Raw genomic sequence first — 19860 nt, forward strand, 5'->3', positions numbered from 1 at the left:
TGAACTGAAGTGTTCCTATGTTGGGTACATAGATATTTACAATTGTTATGTCTTCCTCTTGGACTGATCCCTTGATCATTATGTAGTGTCCTTCCTTATCTCTTGTAATATTCTTTATTTTAAGGTCTATTTTGTCTGATATGAGGATTGCTACTCCAGCTTTCTTTTGCTTCCCATTTGCATGGAATATACTTTTCTATCCTCTCACTTTCATGCCATATGTGTCTTTAGGTCTGAAGTGGATTTCTTGTAGACAGCATATATATGGTACTTTTTGTTTTTTTATCCATTCAGTCAGTCTGTGTCTTTTGGGTGGAACATTTAATCCATGTACATTTAAAGTAATTATTGATACACATGTTCTTATTGCCATTTTCTTAATTGTTTGGGGTTGATTTTGTAGATCTTTTTTCTTCTCTTGTATTTCTTGACTATATAAGTCCCTTTACCATTTATTATAAAGCTGGTTTGGTGGTATTGAATTCACTTAACTTTTGCTTGTCTGAAATGCTTTTTATTTCTCCATCAATTTTGAATGAGATCCTTACGAGGTACAGTGATCTTGGTTATAGATTTTTCCCTTTCAGTACTTTAAATATATCCTTCCATTCCCCTCTGGCCTGCAGAGTTTCTGCTGAAAGATCAGCTGTTAAGCATATGGGGTTTCACTTGTATGTTACTTGTTGCTTTTGCCTTGCTGCTTTTAATATTCTCTCTTTGTGTTTAGTCTTTGTTAGTTTGAATATTATGTTTCTTGGCGTGTTTCTCCTTGGGTTTATCCTGTGTGGGACTCTTTGCACCTCTTGGACTTGATTGACTATTTCCTTTTCCATGTTGGGGAAATTTTCAGCTATAAGCTCTTCAAAAATTTTCTCATACCCTTTCTTTTTCTCTTCCTCTTCTGGGATCCCTATGATTCGAATGTTGGTGCATTTGATATTGTCCCAGAGGTCTCTGAGACTATTCTCAGTTCTTTTCATTCTTTTTACTTTTTTCTGCTCTTCAGAAGTTATTTCCACCATTGTATCTTCCAGCTCACCAATTCGTTCCTCTGTTTCAGATATTCTGCTATTGATTCCTTCTAGAGTATTTTTAATTTCAGTAACTGTGTTGTTTTTATGTTTATTCTTTAATTCTTCTAAGTCTTTAATTTATTCTTGCATTTTTTTCCATTTTGTTTTCAATATTTTTAATCATCTTTACTATCATTATTCTGAATTTTTTTTTCATGTAGTTTGAGTATTTCCTGTTCATTTATTTTGACTTCTTTGTTTCTAGTTTGTTCCTTCATTTGTACAGTATTTCTCTGCCTTAAAAAATTTTTTTTTTTAACTTACTGTGTTTGAGGTCTCCTTTCCCCAGGCTTCAAGGTTGAAATCTATCTTCCTTTCTTCCTTTCTGCTTTCCTAAGTTTAGTCCAGTGATTTGTATAAGTTTCCTATAGAGTGAGATTTGTGCTGAGTTTTTTGTTTGTTTGTTTTTCCTCTGATGGGCAAGGCTGAGTGAGGTGGTAATCCTGTCTGCTGATGATTTGGTTTGTATTTTTGTTTTGTTTGTTTTTTAGATGAGGTGTCCTACACAGGGTGCTACTGGTGGTTGGGCGATGCCTGGTCTTGTATTCAAGTGGTTTCCTTTTTGTGAGTTCTCACTATTTGATACTCCCTAAGGTTAGTTCTCTGGTAGTCTAGGGTCTTGGAGTCAGTGCTTCCACTCCAAAGGCTCAGGGCTTGATCTCTGGAACAAGCAAACCTTGACACTGGTAAGAGGAATTTAGCTGGAACTGTGCATGAACTGTCAAGGCCAAACATGGGCTGGCAATATGTAGAGTCCCTTGGACCATTTGGAACCTCAGGACCTCAGTCCTCAGGACCAAGAGGAGAGTTGTGCCGACTTTTCTGCAGCATCTCCTGGCAATCTTGATTCCAGCTTGTGAGTCATCCAGTCCAGCATTTCTCATGATGTACTCTGCATGTGAACTAAGTAATAAGCAGGGTGAAAATATACAACCTTGTCCAACTCCTTTCCCAGTTTTGAACCAGTCTATTATTCCATGCTTTTTGCATGTTCTGATTTAGGGATTGTTTTCTCTTCATCTGAAGATGCCTTTTCTAGAAGTCCTCTACTTGAAAGAGGGAATTTGAAATTTATCTCAATTTTTGTCTACTTTGTCCTACTTTATTCAACTTAAAACCAAGCTGTGAAAATGTTTTGTTATTCCTAACCATCTGTCTTAACCATCCTTCTTTCAGGAGGAAACACATAGCCTGTTTTTTATTGTTGTTGTTTTTTAAGCCTCTAGTTCTTCTGTAATCATGCAGAAATTCTCCATTAGTAGCACTGTATACCCTGAGTAGCAAGCATAAACTGCAGGAGGAAATGGCAACCCACTCCAGTATTCTTGCCAGGAGAACCCTGTGGACAGAGGAGCCTGGCAGGCTATAGTCTGTGGGGGTCACAAAGGTTGGACACGACTGAGTGACTAAGCATACTTAGCAACCATACACAAGATATTCGATACCAGGAATTTCTTGATCCAACTTCCTCCATTTTTTCATGATAAAGTTGTAATATAGCAGGACCATATGGAGCCATCCAGGGATGGACCCCATCCCCAGGTCCTCTGCTCTAGCTCCTCTGTGAAGTACCTAGCTAACAGTATCTGATGCACATTTCCTGAGTTGTTTTACAGAAGCTAAAATCCCCACCAAATGGAAGAAATGAACTATTTGATGACCATTAGCTGTCAGACATAGTGGAGCCTGAGCCTTGATGGTATTAACCCCTGTGCACTGCACTGTCACCTCATCACCAACCAATCAGAGAACTGCAGGAGCGGGTCACATACCCTGGGACTCCCCTGCCTCCCTTGGTCTTTAAGAATGCCTCCCTGAAACCCATTGGGAATCTGGGTTTTTAGAGCCTTAGCTGTCCCAGACTTTTTGTCTGGTGCCTGTAATAAAAACTGCACTTTCCTTCATCACAATCCAGTCAGTGGCCATATGTGGGTGGGGGTGGACCCGAGTTTGGTTCAATAGCAAAATCCAAACCGGCATCATTATCGTTCCTGCTGATTTCAGGTTTGTGTTTCAGACTGCTCATGGAGCTTGCTCTTGAAATTTATGCCAGAAATTCTTACTCGTCCCTACAGTCACATCCTCATATGACTATATTTTCTTCCCTGACAAATTTACAGTTTTGTACTCTGTCTTGTTGGCTCTTGGCCTCCATTTCTCTGACACACACCTTAATTTAAATACTCTCCTTCTATTTCACAGGGATGTTATGAGTGCCAGCTGTAAATGGGTTTGGTTTCTTTCTCACAGTCTGTTTTTACATCCTTACTTGTTAGGGACAGTCTATCACTGTCTAGATCTCAAAAGTCTATAAAGGTGTTTGAGACCTAAAAGAAAGAAGTCTTGGCTCCAAATACAAAAAAAAAAAAAGAACACAAAAAACAAAAAACTGGTATATTATTCCAACTTGTTGTCATTTAGTTGATTTGTGTCTGACCTTTTGCGACCCCATGGACTACAGCACATACCAGGCTCCTCTGTCCTCCACTATCTCCCAGAGTTTGCTCAAATCCAGTAGCAAAACTGTAAGACTCCTTTCAATTTTTTACAGACCTTTTTTTAAACAGAATGTGTTAAATGTAGCCATGTCTGATACATTTGATATGATATGTCTTTAGGCAACCAGTTTCTTCAATCTTGAAGGATTACTAAGTTTTCTCCCCTTGACCTTCTTATCCCTTTCCATCTAATCCTATTTCGCCAGGCACTTGCTCCTTCTTCAAATAATTTTGCCAAGTTTTAAACATTCAACAGATTTGCTTTTCCTAATCTGATACATAACGTGAAAAGGAATATCTGCCATTCTACATTTCAGAATTTCTGTTCTTTCTCTCAAATATATCCTGCTAATGCAGTGTAAATATATTTCAAATAATAAAAAAGTTTATCTAAATAAACATAAGTTTCTGTTCCTGTGGTAGATTCCAAATATTTGTTTTTGGGATAATGTTCTAATCACATCTAGTTACACAGTTATTTCTTGAATACAACTTAAATTTCTTTCCACTACCACTCTTTTCTAATAAAGTGAAGTTGTCATATTCTTAGCTTTTTCATTTCAATTAATTTCAGTTAAAATTAGAGAAGATATTCCTACTATGCACAAAAATAGCACAAAGGAAGAAGCCGTTGATCCTGCCGTTTAGAGAATGGCATCCAGGAATAACAATCACTAACTAAGTTACCCTCTGAGTTACCAGGGAGGCCCAAGAATACTGGAGTGGGTAGCCTATCCCTTCTCCAGGGAACCTTCCCAACCCAGGAATTGAACTGGGGTCTCCTGCATTGCAGGCCGATTCTTGATCAGCTAAGCCACCAGGGAAGCCAACTAGGTGCCAGGAACTTTATAACATCATTTTCTGCTTTAATTAAACCAAACTTCCCCATACAAGAATCTGCAAAGTTCATAATAACAGTAGTTACTAGAAACTTAACAGAATAGTTAGTAGAAACTTAATTTTCATTTGTTGGAGCTCTTGTGAGTATTTCTGGAACTTGCCAGGCATGTCCTGAATTTTGTCCAGTAAGTCTATTTGTCCTATGGACATGAGGGTCTGCAGCGGATTCTGCCCCCTGGTGGCTACAGTCTGCTCATTCACTGAAGTCCCCCAGTGGGTGCAGCAACAGCTCCCATAGCCCCAGGCATTCCTCGAGGATTCGCAAAGCTCCAGAACCAGGCTGCCAATTTTTGATCAAGTGAAGAACAACATTCCTCTGCTTTGTGTGAGGGAGCCTGTTAGAGAGCCCCTGAGCAGTTATATCTGTGACTGAGTATTCTACTGAGCTGTGTATCAGGTGGTTTTAGTTTTGTATTCCAGGTCTTTTTCTCTTCTGAACTAAGGTCTGCATGTACGGACTGGATTGAAGATGGTCTTGAATAATCTGGCAACTGTTGTTTGGCTGTTTCCCTGAGAACGAATCACCTATAGTGTGACTGTTGAACTCCAGGTGAGTGAATATTGTCTGGACAAATCCCATCCATCACCTGACACACCTATCCACGTCCAGACGCCACCAAGGGTCACAGCTCAGGCTTCTTGGCTAGAATAGAAATAAAATTTATCTTATAATAAAGAAAACTGAAGATAAGCAAATGTAAGTAGTCTGCCCAAGTTCATATGCTTAACAAAGGTCTGAGACATGATTCAAATCCAGCTTCAAGTTTTTTGGGTTTGGATTTTTTGTTTAAGAATATCAAACTGCCTCCTGAGACTCAAAGAAGCTCTTCTTTACCTCTAGATACACAATTCTGTTGTTTAAATGCTTGCCCGACATTTCCTACTACCTAGAGAAGCATCAGTAAACAAAACTGGCAATTACTCTATTTGTAAGAAGTTTACACTTCAAGGAACTGATCAGTTTTTTTTTTTTCCTTCTTTCCCAAGCTATTATTTTAACCCATATAATTATGAGGAAGTAATTCTTCAGCTGCCCTTGAAGGGAGGGAGTAGGGGGTGGGTAGGGGTGGGGAAGAGTAACCTCTGACTTCTCTACAGGAGAATACAGAGTTCCTTTTTCAGAATTGACTTGTCAACCCCATATCCACTCTTTGGCAGCCTAGGGTCTGTTTCCTTCCGTGTGTTGGAGGTAAGAGAAAATAAACAAATTTATTTCCAGAGCACGGGGATCTTTATGACAGTTGAAATGCATTACTGCTGTCTCCAACGCATATTTCCCTTAGTATGTAAACATAGCCACCTGGACCCAGGAGGTAATGCAAGAGTCGCTGGGAAACTGAACAGAATTCCAGCTGCCCCTGCATATATATAACAATTATCTACTCCAGCCTTTCCTGAGCATATAAGAAGACTGTACAAAATGGGCTGGGGAAGGAGGGAGAAGACTGTGTGTGCTAAGTTGCTCAGTCGTGTCTGACTGTTTGTGACCCTGTAGACTGTAGCCCTCCAGGCTCCTCTGTCCATGGGATTCTCCAGACAAGAATACTAGAGTAGGTTGCCATGCTCTCCTCCAGGAGATCTTCCCGACCCAGGGATGGAACTAGTGTCTCTTACGTCTACCTACATTGGCAGGTGGGCTCTTTACCACTAGCACCACCTGGGAAGCCCCGAGGAAAACACTGTTCAAGGATTAAATAGAGTTTCTTTTGGAACGGGAACCAGGAAAAAACAAATTTATCAGCCTGAAGCGCCCAGGCACTGGTGCTGAATTTAGCTATTCAGCCCTAGTGTACAGTAGTGATTTGAGTGTCAGTTGGGTTACCCGACCTAGAAATCTACATAAGATGACTTTGACTCTCATCTCATCCTTGTAGAAAGTCCAAAAACACTCCCCAGTATTTCATCAAGCCCTGAAGATTTAAACTACCGTGGTCATCTCTGACTTGAGACTGCTACTTCTGAGAATCACCTAGCCATCCTGTTCCTGTTCTTGCCCCATCCATCTAGACACAGATGTGAGCACTTGTCCATAATTCCCAGAGGTTAGGCAAGTGGTATCTGCCACAGACTTGACTGAAGGTTTGGGAAGAGTTACCCAGTGGGCTTGCCTGGTGGCTCAGATGGTAAAGAATCTGCCTACAATGTGGGATACCTGAGTTCGATCCCTGGGTTGGAAAGATCCCCTGGAGCAGGGCATGGCAAATCACTCCAGTATTCTTGCCTGGAAAATACCATGGACAGAGGAGCCTGGCAGGCTACAGGCCATGGGTCCCAAAGAGTCAGACATAACTGAGGAACTTTCACCCAGTTTTACCAGTTTTAAATTCCCTCTAGGGAATTTGGGGTTCATTTGTGTAACTCCAATGCTGAGACGGTTTAGGGGGCTCAATAATCTATCGTATGGATGGAGTTAGGCATCTTTTCCTCAAGGAAAAGCAACCTGCCACCTCTTATGTATTTTATATATCCTTGTTCTCAAGAGTCTTCAGTCCCCATCACGTTGGCCAGTTCTTTCTATTGAGTTGACCAAAAGTTTTGTTCAGATTTTTCTGTACAGTGTTACTTAAAACCCAAATGAACTTTTTGGCCAACGCAATGCATAACTCCCATTTCTTTCCTTTTATCTCTTCCATCTCTCCTCCTCATTCCCTTGTTCCTGGATTAGCCCTGGGAACTTCACATTTCCTCATTTTATTATATCAAGCAGTTTATGTTTCTCTGTGCCTAACTCAGAAGGTTTGCATAACCAAACACACTTAAGTGAAAATGTTAGTCTCTCTATCGTGTCCAACTCTTTGCAACCCTGTGAACTGTCAGGCTCCTCTGTCCATGGAATTCTCCAGGCAAGAATACTGGAGTGGATTGCCATTCACTTCTCCAAGGGATCTTCCGAAACCAGGGGTCAAACCCAGGTCTCCTGCATGGCAGGCAGATCCTTTACCATCTGAGCTACCTTAAGTCTTGAGTCCTCAACAAAACCATGTAGACTTTTAGTTACCTGAACCCATCTGGCATCATGTTATCCTGTGTGAATAGGACCAGTAAGTATTTCCTCCACAGGAAAGACAGTAAAGTAGAAATCATTTAAAATTATTTATACCTTAAAAGTTTTTTTTTTAAATCTCAAAACATATTCATGTTTATTTATTCTCCCACTGGTTGATATAGGCCAGGTAATTTTCTTTGAACATTAGTACTTAGATTGAACCTCTGTATCAGCTTTCTTGCTTTTTTTTTAAATTAAAGTATAGTAGCTTTGCATAAAAGTGATTCAGTTATGTGTGTGTGTATATATATGTGTGTGTATATATATATTTTTTTTCAGATTCTTTTCCATTATGTTATTGTAAGATATTGAATGTAGTTCCCTGTACTATACAGTGGGTCCTCGTTGTTTTATTTCATATATAATAGTATGTATCTGTTAATCTCAAATTCCCTATTTTTCCCTCCCCGCGATATCAGATTTCTTAAGCAAAATGCATCTTAATACTACTTTTGGTATTACATGTTTTAAGGTAATTGACAAGCTCTCCAAGGACAAAGTGTTTGTTAGGTTTCTTTGTTATTTTATAAATAACAGTGTTTTATAGCAGTCTTTCCACAGCTATCTTCTTAGTACTTTGTCTTTGTTTAAAATTTTCAACAGTTTTTAAATTATTTTATCAGGTTTGTTGTTGTTGTCGATAGGTCACATCCCACTGTTTTGCAACCCCATGGACTGTAACCTGCCAGGCTCCTCTGTCCATGGGATTTCCCAGGCAAGAATACTGGAGTGGGTTGCCATTTCCTCCTCCAGGAGATTTTCCTGACCCAGGGATCGAACCCATGTCTCCTGCATTAGCAGGTGGAGTCTTTATCACTTTGGCAAATTTGGGCACAAACACAACGGACCCTTGGTAAACAAATGACTTGATTGGAGGAAGCAGAAGTACACATGTCCAGTGGCTGCAGGCATTTGGGGTGTATTTCAGCTAATCTGGTGAGTCTGTTAAATCATAGGTTCAGAAATGCTCTCATGTACAACTTGATGACCACAGCTACCACTGCTGTATGATGTACAGGAAGGCTGTTAAGAGAGTAAATTCTAAGGGTTCTCGTCACGAGGAGAATGTTTTCATTATTTTACTCTTTTCATTGTATATGACAAGATGGGTATTAGTTAAACCTATTATAATCATTTCACAACATACATAAAGCAAACCATCATGCTGTATGCCTTAAACTTATATAGTGATGTATGTGAAGTATTTCTCAATAACACTGGAAAAAAGAGAAGTACTTTACTGTAGCCGGTTTTCCTCAACAAGTTCAAATCAGAATGTTTACTTTTGTGCTTATTTTTAAAAAAGCTTTCATGTTTTAGTTCCATCAGTTACATTAGCTCGTAAAATCCCTTTTGAACAACTCACCTTTGCATCTCCACTAAAATAAGGGACAGAGGAAGCCTAGGACTGCTACTGAATGTAGAGATGCTAAGGGTTCCAAGAGTGAGCAGGGGCTCTCAATGGGAAACATACAAAAGAGCCCCAAAGTGTTGTCAGAAATCAAAGAGTGGCACATGCCAGTGACCTGCTCAGCTGCTCCTTCCCACGTGAAATAGTTTCCCCCCTTTTTTTTTCTCATATCTTTAGGGCTTTTGTGTTCTACTGTAAAGTGCATCTCATAAATCTGCCAACTCGGTGTTCAGTATTTGCTTTTGACCCTTGAAACTTTCCCAGCAGAACCTCCCTCCCTTTAATCATGATCTACATGCTAGTAGTTTTGCAATGTAGAGAAGACGTACGATTTTTACCTTAAAGGATCCAGGAAGGAATGTTATCTTGTTCCTTCCCTTTTGAAAATGTTTTCCTGGTTTCATGCTCTAATCAGAGGATTCCCAGAACTGCATCTGCCTTTTGTCTTCACATCTGAATTAAAAGCACCTGACAGTTACTACTTCCTCCATCCCTCGAAATGGCTTTTTTTTCATATTTGCAATTTGCGGATGAAATAGAAAAAACCAGTCTACTTTTTCTCCTACCCCAGGAAATGGGAATAGCAACATATTAACAGTTAGACAACCAGGTTTGAGTCCATGCTTGGCCACCCAATGTGCAACACATAAAATTGTTATCTGTAGCAAAGGTTAATCAGCCTTGTGATGGCCCTCTCTGCAGCCTCCTGTTCCATTCTTCCTGAGGTCCACTTAAAGTCTCCAGGGGTGCCTACTCCTGACCACTGTCAGTCACTCATTACCACCTGCTCCACCCACCTTATAAAACAACCCCAGTGCCTTCCTTCTGAATCAAAGCTGACTCCTCTGAAGTCTGAGCATCTGCCGTCCTCCCTCCAGGAGACACTAGGATTGAACCCACCTTATTCCACATCAGTCATCCCCTCAAACGTGGACACCTGATAATGCATCTTAACTTTTATGTATTTGGTTATTTTTGGCTGCACTGGGTCTTGGTTGCTGCATGCAGGCTTCCTCTAGTTGCAGCAAGCGGGGGCTTCTCACTGCGGTGGCCTCTCTTGTTACAGAGCATGGACTCTAAGCACTCGGCTTCAGTACTTGTGGCACGTGGGCTCAGATGCGGGATCTTCCAGGACCAGGAATAGAACCAGTGTCCCTTGCATTGCAAGGCGGACTCTTAACCACTGGACCACCAGGGAAGCCCTGGTGTCCTACCTTCCCTAGCATTTTGTCATCCCCATATTGCTACACCATCATCAATAAGTGCCCCAATACCCTTTATCGCTTCATAAACTCTTCTGTACATGTCCAGGCTAGATTGAGAGAAGGAGGGTAATGTGTTAGGAATGGGGTGCAGAGCGGTACAAAGACTCTAGTAATGTTTTATAGGCTATAATGTATATAAGTGAGTGTTCATTTTATTGTTCTTTTAATTGGTGTACGTTTATTGCAGATATGCCTTTACATATATGATATACTTCATAATTTAAAATTAAAAATAAAACCTACCTCTGTTCCCCTGAGGCCCGTATCATCAGCCACAACACACACTCTCCCTTTTTGTCAACCACTGTCAGTTACTGAAGTCCTGGTTGTTCTCCCTCGAGGATTCCTCTCCAGTAAGGGCCTGCCATCAATCTGGCTGATTTTCATACCCAGGAGGTGACTGTCTAACAGACTGGACTCTGAGTTCCTTGAGCTCCTCTGTTTAGAGACATTTTCCCTCCCCTGCTCTCAGCCACCTTGAACTGCTCCAATCAGTAATGCAGAAAACCCACCCTTTAATGTAGAAAGTCTGCCCTTTAATGGCAGACTGTACCCTTCCAGATGTTTGTTTCAGTTGTCCCCTTTTCACCTGTTCTTCTGCCTCACTCCTCACTACTGTACCCTTCAAGCCCCTTCTCTCTCTCTCTCTGTTTTTTTTTTTTTTTTGGCTTTGCCTCATGGCATGCCAGAGAAGGCAATGGCACCCCACTCCAGTACTCTTGCCTGGAAAATCCCATGGATGGAGGAGCCTGGTGCGCTGCAGTCCATGGGGTCTCTAAGAGTTGGACACGACTGAGCGACTTCCCTTTCACTTTTCACTTTCATGCATTGGAGAAGGAAATGGCAACCCACTCCAGTGTTCTTGCCTGGAGAATCCCAGGGACGGGGGAGCCTGGTGGACTTCTGTCTATGGGGTCACGCAGAGTCGGACGACTGAAGCGACTTAGCGGCAGCAGCAGCAGTTCTTTCATTGCACGTACCTGGAAAAACTCCAGACCCAAGTAAGCCCCGCCATTCACTTTGCTATGCCTGTTCTAGAGCAGCTCAGCATGGCTGGAGAAAATCATAAATCTAGGCTGAGTAGGACCACCATAGATTTGGTCACTCAGCTCCTCGTCTCCCTACTCACCGCCGCCAAACAACCTTAGGACACACCTCTTATCAGTCCCTTCTGTCACTCATCATGGTAACTTTTCAAGTCCCTCCCTTCTCAAGCCTGGGACTAGCCCAGCTCGCCTTTCATTCTCAGCCGATGACTCACCTCCTTCAGAATTATTAAACAATCATACATAAACAATCTCATCTTCCAGACACAAGTCTAGAAATATACTTGAATATATGACTCTGAGCAGAGCCTTGCAGCGCCTTCCTCATTGCAGACCCTTCTGTGTTCCCCTTTCCTACCTTTAGAAAAAAAAACCTTAGTTTCCCTGGCCTGTTTAGAAAACAGACTCAAGCAACTAATCATTGAAGAAGGGGCAAAAGCGGGAGCTAAGAAGAGTCAGTCAAGAGAGGAAGGTGATAACAACTTGAGCAATAAGTAAAACTGAAGCATGGGATCATAAAGTCCTAGTTCTTTTCTAGAAAAACATGTAACAGTGTCTGACACACGTCCTTAAGTTATTTTTTAGAGAAACCAGACCACCCCCCGACTTAGGTGGAAACTGCTGACCCAAAACATATAGATCCTAGCCTGGTTGGAGCTGGAAAATGCATGATTGAGATTCCTGAAATGCCACCATGTCACCTCACCTTCTACCCGTCAGAAAAGTGTCCATGAGCTAATCACACACCCTGCAACCCTCACCCCAACACTGTCTTTAAAATCCTTTCCCTGAAGACCATCGGGCAGTTTTGGTCTTTGAGCATTAGCTGCTTGTTGTTCTTGCATGGCACCTGTAATAAAACACTGTATTTTCCTTCACCACAACCCACTGTCTGAGACTGGCTTTGCTACCTGTCTTCCCTCCTTGGTATCCATATGTTTGTTTTCTACGTCTGGGTGTCTGTTTCTGCTTTGCAAATAAGTTCATCTGTATTGTTTTTCTCAAGCTTCCCAGGTGGAGGTATTGGTAAAGAACCCGCCTGCCAATGCAGGAAATGCAAAAGATTAGAGTTTGTGCTCTGGGTCAGGAAGATCCCCTGGAGGAGGAAATGGCAACCCACTCCAGTGTTCTTGCCTGGAGAATCCCATGGACAGAGGAGCCTGGCGGGCTACAGTCCATAGGGTTACAAAGAGTTGGACATGGCTGAAACAACTGAGTACATACCATTTTTCTAGATTCCACATGTATGCATTAATATATGATATTTGTTTTTCTCTTTCTGACTTAACGTCACTCTGTATGATGGACTCTGGGTTCATCCATGTTTCTACAAATGGTACAATTTCATTTCTTTTTATGGCTGAGTAGCATTCCATTGTGTATATGTACCACCTCTTTTTTATCCATTCCCTTGTTGATTAAAGTTCCAAAGTCTTAATGGTTTACAGAAAACTCCCTGGCTTACCCTTGCCTACTCCTCTGGCATTCTTTATTGCACGGGACAGCTTTCTTCACTCCAGTCATACTGTATCTCTTTCAGTTCCTCAAACATCCATGCCACATCTTGCTTCTGGGTCTTTGCACAAGTTCTGCCCCTGCCCACATTCTCTCCATCTCTTCCTGAACAGCTAACTCCTGTTCACCCTTCAAGGCTCAACTCAAAGGACACCTCCTCAGGGAAGCATCCTTGACTCTCCAGAATAGGTTAGGTTAATCTGTCATGCAGCCATGAAATTAAAAGATGCTCCTTGGAAGGAAAGCTATGACAAACCTAGACAGTGTATTAAAAAGCAGAGAGATCACTTTGCCAACAAAGGTCCGTGTAGTCAAAGCTATGGTTTTTCCAGTAGTCTTGTACTACTTGTGAGAGTTGAACCATAAAGAAGGCTGAGCACCAAGGAATTGATGCTTTCAAACTGTAGTGCTGGAGAAGATTCTTGAGAGTCCTTTGGACAGCAAGGAGATCAATCAGGCAATCCTAAAGGAAATCAACCACGAATATTGATTGGAAGGACTGATGCTGAAGCTCCAGTACTTTGGCCACCTGATTCGAAGAGCTGACTCATTGGAAAAGACTCTGATGCTGGGAAAGATTGAGGTCAGAAGGAGAAGGGTGTGACAGAAGATGAGATGGTTGGATGGCATCACCAACTCAATGGACATGAGTTTGAGCATACTCCAGGATATAATGAAGGACAGGGAAGCCTGGCATGGGGATGGAAAAAGTCAGACAGGACTTAGGGACTGAACAACATCAACAACACCTGGTCATGTGCTCCCATGGCACTCTGCACTGTTTTTGATTATCGAGTTTAGTTATTCATAATGATTTATTTAATGTTTGTCTTCCCCACCAGAATGCAGGTTCCATGAAGACATTAATGTGTCCATATCATTCATGGCTGTACACCCAGTGCCCTGCCAAAATGCCTCACAGAGAGTCAGGTCTCAATAATAGTTGCTGACTTAGGTGATTGAAACACAGATCGTCCTAGTTTGGTTTCAGTGCGCAGCTGTAACCTAAAAGCTAATAACCCATCATATTTGTGCTTGCCTTAAACACTTTGACCTTTATTTTCCATTTCCAAAGAGTTTTTGGTGTGTACAATACCGCCCTCTTCCTCTTTTCCCCTTTTCTCAGTGATGTGTCACCGATTGATGTTTTTTTAATTGGGTGAGGCACAGGTAATCTCCCCGTTTATAACTCTGACCTTTCTGTGAGCAAACACACAGAGTGAACTTTGGTTTATCTCCCACTATAATGTAGCTGCTAATTACCGGCAGGCAGGCTGTCTCCTACGGTCCACGTGACCGGTGGGGTGACCAGAGAGAATCGTGGGGAAGAATAGTCTGAGGGACCCAGCGACAGGCTGTCGGGCTGGAGCTCCTGCCTCCTTGAGAGTCCCGAGTGAAGCCAGCGAGCCCAAGGAGCATGGTGCTGAGGTGAGGGAGGTCATGAAGACGCCACTGTTGGCCTTGGCTTTGTGGTCACTGATCCTCCGGCCAGGGCTGCCGTTCTGGACCTCCCACGTGAGTCGAAACTGCCAGGATGGCAGCTACGAGATCAGCGTCCTGATGATGAACAACTCGGCCTTCCCAGAGTCCCTGGACAGCTTGGAAGAGGTGGTGAAGGAGGGAGTGAAAATCGTGAGCCAGCGTCTGCTTGAAGCTGGTAAGAATACGGTAACAGAATTCTCCTCCCTGTTACCTCCTCTGCAGCCAGAGGGCTGCTAAGTGAAGACCTCACGTTCTTTGCTTGATCACCCAACCTCCTCTAAGGGCCCTTCTCTCTTTCAAGGCAGTAGATCTTCAGAAAGAAGGATTTGAGCCCTACCTCAGTGAGTTCACTCATGATACACTCTGCTCTAATAATGGGTCCGACCCAGGTGTTTGCAGCAGTGAAATGCCTCCAAATAAAACTGGATTTACTACTGAGTGTCAGGGCCTTGTGTTTCCTTCTGCATCATCTCAGAGACAGAATTTGGTCTGGACTTGAGATTTCACAGGGTTGTCTATCAAGAAGATGAATCAAGTAAAATTCCTACAGATGCTCAGTCTTTGATGAAGATTTTTAATCCATCTATTCTCTCTCTGCATCTCTGGTGGTGATTCTTATAAGATGCAGTCGATGTAATAAATTTGCAAAGTCAGTGTATGCATGCTAAATCCCTTCAGTTTGTCTGACTGGTGTGACCCCATGGACTATAGCCTTCCGGGCTCCTCTGTCCATGGGGATTCTCCAGGCAAGAATACTTAAGTGGGTTTCCATGCCCTTCTCCAGGGGATCTTCCCCACCCAGGGACTGAAGCTGGGTCTCCTGCATTGTAGGCATATTCTTTATTATCTGAGCCACCAGGGAAGCCCCAAATTCAGTGTAACAGTCCTTTATTTTACTGCTGTTTTAGGGGGATGGGAAAATTATTTTATATGTTTTATTGAAGTATAGTTGATTTACAGTGTTGTATTAATTTCTGGTGTACAGCAGAATGATTCAGTTGTTCATATATATATATTCTTTCTCGTATTCTTTTCCATTGTGGTTTGTCAGAGGATACTGAATATAGTTCCTTGTGCTATACAGCAGGACCATGTTATTAACCCATCCTATCTATACTAGTTGTGTGTATCTCTTAATTCTTAAAATAAATTATAGCATTAGGTAAAACATGTATGATAAAGAGAAAGTCATCACCCCTGATAATTTCCAGTCACCTGGATATTTCCAGATTCTTTTCACGTGCTTCCAAGTTTTTGTTGTTAAGAACATCGTTGGAGTCACTACAGCACAGAAACACTTTTCTGACCTTCATTTCACATTATTCTACAAGTGGCTTTCCTGGAGTTGCTTAATCTTCGTATATCATATGAATGGATGTCCTGTATCTCTTAGATGCCTTTCCAGATCATCTGGTAATTCCCTACAGTGGGATATTCCATTGTTTTTTGGTTTCTTATGATTATTTTAAAGCTACTGCAATAACTTCCCAGGTGGCTCAGTGGTAAACAACCCGCCTGCCAATGCAGGAGAGGTAAGAGACGTGGGTTCCATCCCTGGTTTGGGAAGATCCCCTGGAGGAGGGCATGGCAACCCACTCCAGTTGGAGAATCCCACAGACCGAGGAGCCTGGTGGGCTGCAGTCCATAAGGTCACACACAGTTGGACACAACTGAAGCGACTTAGCACTCACAACAATAAACATTTTCACATACGTTGTTTCACCGTCCTCCCGTGCTTTGAGACAAGATTGCCATAAGTGTAATTACTGAGTCAGTGACTGTTTCATACAACTTAATGGTTATTTATGGATGAGGATACATCCTCTAAGGAGAGAATGTCTCAATTTTCTTTATTTAAAATTCTGTGTCAATAGCAGCAGTAGTTGTCATATATCATGTATGTGTGATAACTGTCTTCTGTACAATATACATTGCTTCAACCCTGTCTGAGTCCAGATTCATATATAAGTGGATGGATCTTATCTAGAGCCATAACGTAACTAGGAGGTCATTTAATAAAACCCCCTTCTATGGGCAGTGTGGTGTAGTAGAAAGAACATTTGATTTGAAGTCCGAGGACCCAAATTGGTGTCCGTTTTCCAGAGCTTTCTCTCTTTGTGACCTATTTCTCTTGATCTACCTGAGCTCGGTGTTCTTGTTTTTTAAGTACCTGTCAGGTGCTTGGTGGGCCTTCCCAAGTGGCTCTAGTGGTAAAGAACCTGTATGCCAAAGCAGGAGATGTAAGAGATGCAGGTTCGATCCCTGGGTCAGGAGGATCCCCTGGAGGAAGGCACGGCAACACACTCCAGTATTCTTGCCTGGAGAATTCCATGGACAGAGGAGCCTGGCGGGCTACAGTCCATGGGGTCTCAAAGAGTCAGACACGACTGAAGCAACTTAGCACACACATATAGGTGCTAGGTAAGATATATCATCTTTTTACTCACCACAGCTCTGTGCAATCAGCATCGCTGACACTGTTTCACAGCAGAGGCTTAATAATTTTGCTGAAGTCATACAAGTTGTCTGTTTGAAGTAGGAGTCAAATCTGTATCTGTCTGATTCCACAGAGTGTAGCATGTCACCACTGTAAGAGCTTTACCCACCATGAACTAACTTGCTCATTAAAATAAAGTGGTGGAACATTGTGGTTAGAAGTAGAGGTTTGGAGTCAGACAGAGGCCGGTTCACGTTCCAGCCTTTTATCCAACCTGTGACCTTGAGCAAGTTATACTTAAATTTTCTGAGCTTCAATTCCTTCACCTATAAAATCATAGTAAATAGTTTCCTCCGGTGAGTATGGTGTGAATTAAATGAAGAGATTCACATAAAGCACTTAATTCACTGACTGATCCGTACTGTGCACTCACTGAATGGCTGTTGTGTTTATTGTGGCCACTCTTACTGTTGTTCTTGTCAAGGACATTGATGTTGTTGCTGCTGCGCTCTTGCTGCTGTTAGCAGAACAAGTTACCCTGCACATAAAGTAAACAGCAGAGTGTGTTGTTCAGATGTTGATCTCTGAACTCATATTACCCGAATTTGCACTTCTGCTCCATCATTTACTAGTTGAATGACACTGAGTAAGTTGTTGATTCTAAGTTCAGTCATCTCATTTGTAAAATAGAGTCAATAATGGTGAGAGGCCTTTGCATGGACTCAGTAAGAGGAGGATCTGAAGGAGGGGGAAGTGAAAGAGTAAGCTGAGGCCCAGATTTCTGCATCTGATGATGCATTTTGTCAGATGGATGGTCATGCATAGTAAACCCAAGAAATGCAGCTTGTGAAGGGAAGATGGATTCATGGTCTAAGCTTATTAAGCACTGATGCTCGGGAAAAATTTAAGACAATATACTTAAGGACTAACTTGAACAATAGAAAGATTTCAAATGTTGGTGATGTCCAAGTGGAAGAGAGCAATATTTTCCCCAAGTACTTAGGAAAGCTTTGTGGGTTTGGAAGAATATACAGGACTTGGTCAAAAACTTGAAAATAAGATTCCTTCAGTCTTAGGAAATCAACTTCCCAAGGTTGTATGTGCCATGGCCTCAACCTGGTCCATACCCCCAACCTGGTCCATACCCTCCATGTGTCCCCCACCTGGTCCATACCCCCGCCCTGGTCCATACCCCTCACCTGGTCCATACCCTCCACATGCTCTCATCTACTGAGGGGGTCCCTTTCCTAGACTCCAGAGCCCATATCCAGATTCACTTTGGTCCCATCCCATCCTCAAAGCTCTCTATAGGAGAGAAAGCATCTGAGATCACCCTGTATTCTATAACATCCCCCTCACCCTCCCAGCACTGAGATCTCATGGTATGGTGTGCAGATGGCAAGCAGGATAGGGTTGAAACGACACCTGAGGAACTGCTTATAAGTTAAGCTTTAATTTGAAGTCCCCATCCCATTGTCTAAAAAGTGTTTATTGGAGGCCTCCCTGATGGTCCCATGGTTAAAGACTCCACACTTCCACTGCAGGGGATGTAAGTTCGGTCCTTGGTCAGGGTACTAAGATCCCACATGCTACACAGCATGGCCCCAAAATAAAAATAAAAACAATATGCTAAAGTCATTAAAGTAATAATAAGAAAGAAGTAACAGGGAGTGACATAAGAACTCAGAACTCAAATATTTCTAGGCTTAAAACTGGATATACAATTCCACCTCCCCCCCACTACCAGATCAGTTGGCAAAAGATAAATCTCACAGCCAGTATAAACTTACTGAGAAATAACACTAGTCTTCTCTTTTCCCTCATTCTGGATAACAGGCCTCAATGTGACCGTGAATGCTACCTTCATCTATTCAGAAGGTGTGATTTATAAGTCCAGTGACTGCCGGAGCAGTACCTGTGAAGGCCTCGACCTCCTCAGGACTATTTCAGTGAGTGCCTGCCTCTGCGGGGTCAACTTTCACCCTCCTGCCTTGGGGGGATGGTGGCTGGGCTCCCTGACCTGTCTGCCAGCACCCCAGCTGTCTGCCAGCATACCACCTGTCTGCCAGCTTCTCCGCTGTCCAACAGCATCTCCCCTGTCCACCGGCATCTCCCCTGTCCGCCAGCATCCCATCTGTCCACCAGCATCTCCCCTGTCTGCCAGCATCCCACCTGTCCGCCAGCATCCCACCTGTCCACCAGCTTCTTCGCTGTCCAACAGCATCTCCCCTGTCGACCGGCATCTCCCCTGTCTGCCAGCATCCCACCTGTCCATCAGCTTCTTCGCTGTCCAACAGCATCTCCCCTGTCCACCGGCATCTCCCCTGTCCGCCAGCATCCCATCTGTCCACCAGCATTTCCCTTGTCCACCAGCATCTCCCTCGTTGCCTCCAGCTACCCAGCTGAGTGATTTGGAGATGGGGTGCTCTGACTCTCTCCCCATCTATTTTCCAAGTGAGAGGGCCCTCCAGGAACCCAGGAAGGTAGGGAGCACCTTAGCTATGTTGTCTGTACACAGTCAGTGGTATGGAGGGGGATTACTTTGTTTTCAAAAGTCTAAAAAAAATTTCAGTGTTGGTATTAACTGATATGCCTTTGTGTCCCCTCAAGAAATACCTGAGGTGCCCTATTACAAAAATATGTTCCAACATGTGTGCTCAGTCATAGCCAACTCTCTGGGGCCCCATGGGCTGTAGCCTGCCAGGCCCCTCTGTCCATGGAATTCTCCAGGCAAGAATACTGGACTGGGTTGCCATGCCCTCCTCTAGGGGATCTTCCCAACCCAGGGATTGAACATGTGGCTCCTGCCTTGCAGGCGAATTCTTTACTGCTGAGCGACTGGGGAGGCCCCCAAAACCCTACACCAGAAACCTATTGCAAGTCATCACCGTATATATGGTCACAGATGGATTGTTTAAGAGCAGAATCTGAAACCTAACTTTAAACTGGTAATCATAATGTCAAAATCTAGAAATAGGAAGAGAGAGATCCTTGCCTACTTGCTCCTCCCAACCCCAGCCCTAACCCCAACCAGAGCTTTACGGAGCTGAAGAGTGTTCCAAGCTCTCTGGAGGAAAGTAGGCTGTGAGATGCCCCTCTACGACAGAAACCTAAGAAAAAGCCCTGCATAAAGTAGAGTGTGGGCACAGAGCATGGTTCTGAAGCTCTAATCAATAACATAGAATCA

The 19860-nt window shown here is 42.9% G+C and overlaps 1 protein-coding gene across 3 annotated transcripts in view; it reads left to right on the forward strand.

Annotated features, from left to right (window-relative positions):
• GUCY2C (guanylate cyclase 2C) overlaps window positions 1-19860 on the forward strand; it is a 100985-nt gene that overhangs the window by 19616 nt on the left and 61509 nt on the right. For 2 of the 3 annotated variants that reach the window (XM_086401913.1, XM_086401912.1), the window contains 2 exons: window positions 4915-5021; window positions 18510-18622. Coding sequence is in view for 1 of the 3 variants with exons in the window: in XM_086401911.1 (XP_086258037.1) it covers window positions 14195-14411; window positions 18510-18622 (330 nt within the window). In the remaining 2 variants the exon portion in view is untranslated. Of the gene's footprint in view, window positions 1-4914; window positions 5022-13379; window positions 14412-18509; window positions 18623-19860 lie in introns of those variants that run through there. The other variant, XM_086401911.1, reaches the window with a different exon arrangement.

This window comes from Bos grunniens, chromosome 5 (assembly GCF_055505025.1).
Source record: "Bos grunniens cultivar Pamir isolate PY7600 chromosome 5, Bosgru_T2T1.0, whole genome shotgun sequence".
NCBI classification, from domain to species: Eukaryota; Metazoa; Chordata; class Mammalia; order Artiodactyla; family Bovidae; genus Bos; species Bos grunniens.